Source organism: Spinacia oleracea, chromosome 3 (assembly GCF_020520425.1).
Source record: "Spinacia oleracea cultivar Varoflay chromosome 3, BTI_SOV_V1, whole genome shotgun sequence".
NCBI classification, from domain to species: domain Eukaryota; kingdom Viridiplantae; phylum Streptophyta; class Magnoliopsida; order Caryophyllales; family Amaranthaceae; genus Spinacia; species Spinacia oleracea.
In genome coordinates, this window is record NC_079489.1 from 46,498,308 (window position 1) to 46,505,080 (window position 6,773).

At 35.2% G+C, this 6,773-nt stretch overlaps 1 protein-coding gene across 1 annotated transcript; it reads left to right on the plus strand.

The window, feature by feature from the left end:
* The first annotated feature begins 759 nt into the window (after positions 1-759).
* LOC110786440 (protein SEH1) lies at positions 760-4,712 on the plus strand. The gene is made up of 6 exons (XM_056838028.1): positions 760-971; positions 1,546-1,657; positions 2,022-2,122; positions 2,223-2,300; positions 2,492-2,647; positions 4,599-4,712. Exons 1-6 carry the CDS (start codon positions 810-812, stop codon positions 4,695-4,697), a joined length of 708 nt encoding a protein of 235 aa, XP_056694006.1. The 5' UTR covers positions 760-809; the 3' UTR covers positions 4,698-4,712.
* Positions 4,713-6,773: the final 2,061 nt, after the last annotated feature.

Sequence of the window (6,773 nt, forward strand, 5' to 3'; positions counted from 1 at the left end):
TCTTTAAGATTTACATAATTTTTAGTGTTGATTGAAGTTGGATTTGCTGATTGTTAGAGGTTTTAGTAATCTTGTATGATATAGTAATTTATGGCAGATATGAACTATTTAAGTTTTGTTAACCATCATTTTGCCTTTAATCTCTTTGAAGAAGTTAAAATAAAATAAGACTTAAAGTTTTAGTTAGGGAACGATTAGAGCTGAGAAATACCATGTTTATCAAGTAATACTGTCATTTGATGGGAATTAGGATGTTCACTTCATATTATTAGAAGAATTGAATCCATCTTTACTAAAATTCTTCTTTCATTGAGATGTTAATGTCTCAGGATTGAATATAGCTTTGCAATTTCACTACAATAGTATAGATTTGTGATAATTTGGGTTTCATTGTTCAACACCAGCAAAGCAAATGGAGAGGCGTCGAGATTAGGTTTCAGAAATTGATGGTGTTTTTAATGATTAAATAAGACAGCTGGTGTTGGAAATGCTGCTGGAGTTGGAACTCATTCCTGTACTGAATGTGTTTCTGAATGTGCTGCTAAATGTATGCTTCTCTTCTTTCTTCTTCAAGATTTGTATTATTACATGGTTTACATAGTTTTTAGTATTATATTGAGGTTAGTGGATGTTTGAGGTTTTTTGTTATTCTTATATGACATACTGATTGTTAAGTAGATATGAACTAATTAAGTTGCTAACTTTTTGACACCAGACCATACACAGCTCAAGTCAACAATGGCCCATGTTGACCTAACAACTGCAAACAGTATCCAACAAACTCACTCCCAACTGAGAAAGAGAAAGCAATGGAGAAAACGGTGGCGACATTGGAGAAAGGAACAGTATGCTCAGCTTGGAATTACAGCGCTCAAAGATTAGCTACTGGTTCAATCAATGGTCTTCTCACCATCTTCGATTCTCCTGACCCTGCTTCCTCTTCTCCCTTCTCTCCTTCTTCCTCTTTTCAGGTCTGCTCCTCCTTATTTTCCCAATCAATTGCAATTTTTTTTTTGGAGACAAATTCATTTCTTAATTGCCCATCTTTGTGTTTATACTATAATGTATGATATTTTCAGTTAAATATACAATCTTTTATTTGCTGAACTTTATTTCTTTCTAGTGGTATGTTTGTTTTTCTATGTATGAAACAATTTAATTTATGATGGAAGTTTGTGAATGTTGGTTACTTGATACTATGGCGCATGGTGATCTTTCCGATTTTAAAAATGTTAACAATTATTAATCTTAGAGCTGTCAAATTGGTGTTTTGGTCGGATTGTGTGTTCGTCGAATCATCCCCGGTAGATCATCTAAGGTCCGGTAGCTCTAATTATAATGTATGTGAGATTTTGATGTAATTCCGAATTATGATTCAATTTAACATTTTTCAGTGTATCAATATTTGGGGGTTTATCAAAATTATGTTGAGTTTTTGAGAATTAAGTTGGAGGGTATATATCTAATTTCTTCCATTGAAGCTTCTGAAGTAGTATGATGCAACTTTCATGTGACAATTAACATGAGATTAGATTGTGGTTTTAGGTGCATGAGGGTAGCATTGTGAAGGTGGCATGGGTTCCTCCAGAGTATGGAGATGCCATCGCGTGTATTTTGGATGATGGGACGTTATCATTATGGGAAGAAGTTACAGGAGGTAACACTAACTCAAACCTCTTGTTACATTCATACAAAGCAATCATTTCTGCACATGTCAATTTACACCATATTGTCTTTTCTATAATGACTGTACTTCCCTTCTTAAAGAATGAGTTGTGAAATTGTATGCTCGTGTAAGCTTTCTAGCCGAGAGAATTATGTTGCCAACTACTTTCAGATCTCCGCATTACAAGTAGAGTAATGATTTACAAATCTTATGCTACCCTTTTGGCCTTTACCCTAATGACTACTAGTAATAAGTAAGACATTGATTTCAGAATTGATACGAGAGTGGTGTTATTGGTGTATGGTTACGAATGATTTAAAAATCTAAAACATTTGCGCTTCCCTTTTCCATTCAGAGGGGCAATCACTTCAGTGGAAGATCTGTACCAAGTTTCAGAATAAAAGTGCCCGTGTATTAGATATTCAATTTGGAGGATCCTCTACTTGTTTGAAGTTGGTAAGTGTTAGATAATAAAAAACTTGCTGAATGTGTTCTTCTTGGTGCATGGTGAAATCCTCTGACTTTATAATTGTGTCATGCATTTCTTTGCTTGTAGGTTGTTGCATATTCAGATGGGTATGCCAAAGTCTATGAGCTCCAAAATCCTTTGGAACTGAACACTTGGCAACTTCAGGTATATTTCCTGCTTGAATAATTGAATAAAAAATTTAAATGCTCCATTAACTTGATGCCTACTTATCTAAGGAGCTTTCGTTTAGTTAGAGTATCTGTAATAGTCGGAGCCCTCTGCAGCTGCTCTTGTAACTTATTAAGTACAAGTTCGGATTTCTGTTAACAAACTTCTATTGTCAAATTGTGGTGTAGGCCGAGTTCCAGAATGTCATTGACTCTGTATCTAAATTTGCGAAAGCTTCATGCTTATCAGCATCCATTTCATGGATTCCACAAATAGGTGAAAGCCAGCAATTGAGCTTCGTTCTGGGATTCAATTCAGATATACCACAACTCAATTCTTCCAAGGTATTGTTGAGTCCAATAAGTTTTGCTGAGTATTCTAACTTTTCTTTTTCTTTTTCGTTCACATGCCCTTATAGCATTGGTAGTTATGTTGTTCTAGGCCTTCTAGCGTATATATAGAGAGAGTATACATGTGATTCGCCCTCTTCTATCACTTTTCATTGTGTGTGGTTGCTGTAACTAACCTTTGCCTTTTTTGCGTATGCTTTAACGTTTATTCTTAGTTACTGATATCACTCTTTATGCCACTTTGTTTTCCTCTCCCGGGATTTAATTATTGCTACTAAAGTAGTAGTACTCCTCTAGTGCTCCTCTCGTCTCAGAAGTTGTGTTCATAGTAAATAGTTTGGAATCAGCCTCTTTGAATGCTGAATGATAAAAGGTAGGCTATATGCAATTTGACTTCCCAAATATAACATCAGTATGGGGATCCACCGTGAGTGTTGTTTTTCTTACTATTGTTTGTTGTGAGATGAATAAGATGCTTGTGCTTCGCCGACTCATATCATATGTTTAACTTCGGCTCACTTACAAGTTACAACTGACAAGTATTAGCTTTTTTACTTTAGGTCTTTAGTACTTCGTATTGTTTCAATTTTCTTTTTGTTTGTGTGTGTGTGTGGGGGGGGGGGGGGGGGGGGGGTTGGTGTAAAACTTTACATAATTGCATATATATATATAAGAACATATAGGTGTGTAAATCTAAACTGAAACTTTTCACGAAGCAATTTTATATATGTAGAAAACATAGCCACCATGAGTTTTGGCGCCAAATTGCCAACAATGTCTAAGAAAACTATGCTATTATTGTATTATCTGTCAGAGGAAGATCAACCCCAATCCTGCAACTTAGAACAGAGGTCTGGATTTGGTTAGGCTTTGTTTTGTTCGACTTATTTTCGACATGTTTAATATGCTTAGTTTTAAGTTTCTAAGACTTATTCTAACTACTTATACACATTTAAGGCTTGTTTGGTCGTTATAGGACATATTTAGGCTAAAATGACATTTTCGCTCCCAACTATGAACCAAAGAACCTAAGGACTCATTTTAAACTTACTAAATGTTTTATATGCTTATTTTTAACTTTCTAGGACTCATTCCAATCCATTTATGCACATTTAAGGCTCATTGTGTCGTTATGGGTCATATTTAGGCTAAAATGACATTTTCGCTCCCAACTTTGAACTTAAGAACCTAATGACTCATTTTAAACTTATTATATGATAAATATGCTTAGTTTTAAGTTTCTAAGACTTATTCTAATCTACTTATACCCATTTAATGCTTGTTTGATCGTTATAGGTCATATTTAGGATAAAATAAGGCATTTTCGATCCCAACTTTAAAATAAAGAACCTAAGGACTTATTTTAAACTTATTACATGTTTAATATGCTTAGTTTTAAGTTTATAAGACTCGTTCCAATCCATTTATGCATATTTAAGGCTCATTGTGTCGTTTTAGGTCATATTTAGGCTAAAATGACATTTTCGCTCCCAACTTTGAACTTAAGAACCTAAGGACTCATTTTTAAATTATTATATGATTAATAAGCTTAGTTTTGAGTTTCTAGGACTTATTCTAATCTACTTATACCCATTTAATGCTTGTTTGATAGTTATAGGTCATATCTAGGCTAAAATAAGGCATTTTCGCTCCCAACTTTAAAATAAAGAACCTAAGGACTCATTTAAAACTTATTACATGTTTAATATGCATAATTTTAACGATCTAAGACTCGTTCCAATCTATTTATGCACCTATAGGCTCATTGGGTCGTTATAGGTCATATTTAGGCTAAAATGACATTTTCGCTCCCAACTTTGAACTAAAGAACCTAAGGACTCATTTTAGACTATTAGGACATTGTCATTAGTTTCTTGAATGTTAAAATGTGATATTTAATTTGTATTTAATCTAATGTTTAATTTAAATTTCTGTTTTTGTAAAGGTCTACACTCCGAGGATTGCGCCTTATGCGAGGAATTTGATGTGGTTCGTGAGCAATGGGCTAAGTTTTTTACCAACAAGTATTTATTATTGGCTTTAGCGCGCTTGATCGAGTTGGTTTAGTTGTTATAGAATAAATTTTATATTAAAATGTATGTTTATGTTGAAATTGGAACATATATTTAAATGTAATATGTGCACTTTGGTTTTGGGATATATAGTATACAAAACTCCAGTTGTTGTTTTTATATTTGTTATACAGGTTGCGTTATTCTATTATTGTTTTGACAGGTTTCTATATTTGGTGCAAGGCACTCTAGGTATCCCTAAACAAAATTAGAATTTTCCCGCCAAAAGTGCTTTTTTGCAGCGTACATATATGTTGTACGCTGCAACAAGTGCCAAAAAATTGGCAAAATTTTGGACTTGTTGCAGCGTACAAATAAATGTACGCTGCAAAAAATTGAGTAATTCAGACTTGTTGCAGCGTACAAATAAATGTTCGCTGCAAAAAGTTGAGTCTTTTGCAGCGTACATATATATGTACGCTGCAACAAGTCCAAAATTTTGCCAATTTTTTGGCACTTGTTGCCGCGTACATCTAAAAGCCCGCTGCAACAAATCACTTTTTGCAGCGAACATTGTACGCTGCAACAAGTTCAGACTTGTTGCAGGCCCCCCAGTTGCAGCATACGATGTACGCTGCAACAGGGGTCTAAAAGCCCGCTGCAATAAGGGTTTTTTCTACTAGTGTGAAGGAAATAATTCCCTTGGTCCAAGTTTGGATTTAATGTATTTAATGCTAAGTCTAATAAATGCGATTCAGAATTAATTAAGAAAGTTAATTATTCAATGAGATCAAGTGATCTGAATGCCTAGCTAGAGGCCGCTTCAGTTCATGTGGAATTAATGTAATTAATGCAACAACTTACTCTTGACGGAACCCGTAGGGTCACACAATTAGTACGTGAACGGATCAAGTATTTAGTTGAATATTATATTCAATGAATACTCTAATTATGGATATTCGGAAATGACGGATGTTGGTTTCAGTGGGAGCTAAACAAACCGTCAAGAGGCAAAGAAAGAATATTTTCCGAAAATGAAGATATTAACGGAAACGGAAATATGGTTCATAACGGAAATATAAATATTATCGAAGTCGAGGATATTGCCGGAAACGGAAGTATGGTTCGTATCGGAAATATTATCGGAAATAGAAATATTGCCGGAAACGGAAACATTATCGGAATCGGAAATATTTTCGGAATCAAAAATATTATCGGAATCGAAAATATTATCGGAAACGTAAATATTGTTTGAATCAGAAATAAATTCTGGAATCGGAAAAATGAATCGGAAGCACGAAACGAGCGAGGGACCATTGCACGAAGCAATGTCCCATCGCTCATGGGCCAAGGCACAAGCGCGCACCAAGGCACAAGGTTAACGTTGTTGACCAGAGCTCATGGGCCAGCATAGCTGCGCCTTGCTCACGGGCTAGCGCTGTTGGCTTGTGCATGGCCAGCGCTGCTGGGCCGTGTGCACAAGGTCGTGCACGCAAAGGCCATAGCTGGTCGATTTTCTTGCCTTGCAAGCAGCCGACCAACCCTAGTGTTTTAGGGGTTTTGGTTTTGGTAAATTCCTAAAACTTTCCTAAAACGTTCTAGGGTTTTGGCTCCTAGGGTTTTTCCTATTTCCTATAAATACATGGCCTATGGTCATGAATAAACACATTAATTGAAATACAATTCAACACACTTTGCATATCACATTAAAAGTGAGATCCCGAAATCATAAACCTTATATTATATCCTAGTTGGTACGATCTAAGGTAGATCCAAACATACTGTGGACTTTCTACGGAGGGACGACGTTTGGCGTTCTAACTTGTTCTTGTTCGGTTCGGGAGAAGCTAGGGAAGGCACGCATCACAAAGTGTGTTCACTAAATTATGCTAAATGAGAATGTGCATTTAATTTAGATTCTGGAATTTATGATTTTTCCTCATGACATTAGATTATTCAGAACCTAATTTCGCATGTAAATGGCGTTTTAAAATTTTGACAAAAGTACTATTTTCCGGTCGAACCCAGATTTCTCAAATTCGAAGCTTAACTATGACTTTTCGAAGGTTTTAGTTTTTCGGATGCATAATTATAATTTTAATGATATT

Coding starts and splice junctions, on each gene's coding strand:
- LOC110786440 (XM_056838028.1), top strand. CDS start 810: ATGGAGAAAACGGTGGCGACATTGGAGAAAGGAACAGTATGCTCAGCT. Junction 2,123..2,222: donor CCTCTACTTGTTTGAAGTTG/GTAAGTGTTAGA, acceptor CTTTGCTTGTAG/GTTGTTGCATATTCAGATGG. Junction 2,648..4,598: donor CACAACTCAATTCTTCCAAG/GTATTGTTGAGT, acceptor GTTTTTGTAAAG/GTCTACACTCCGAGGATTGC.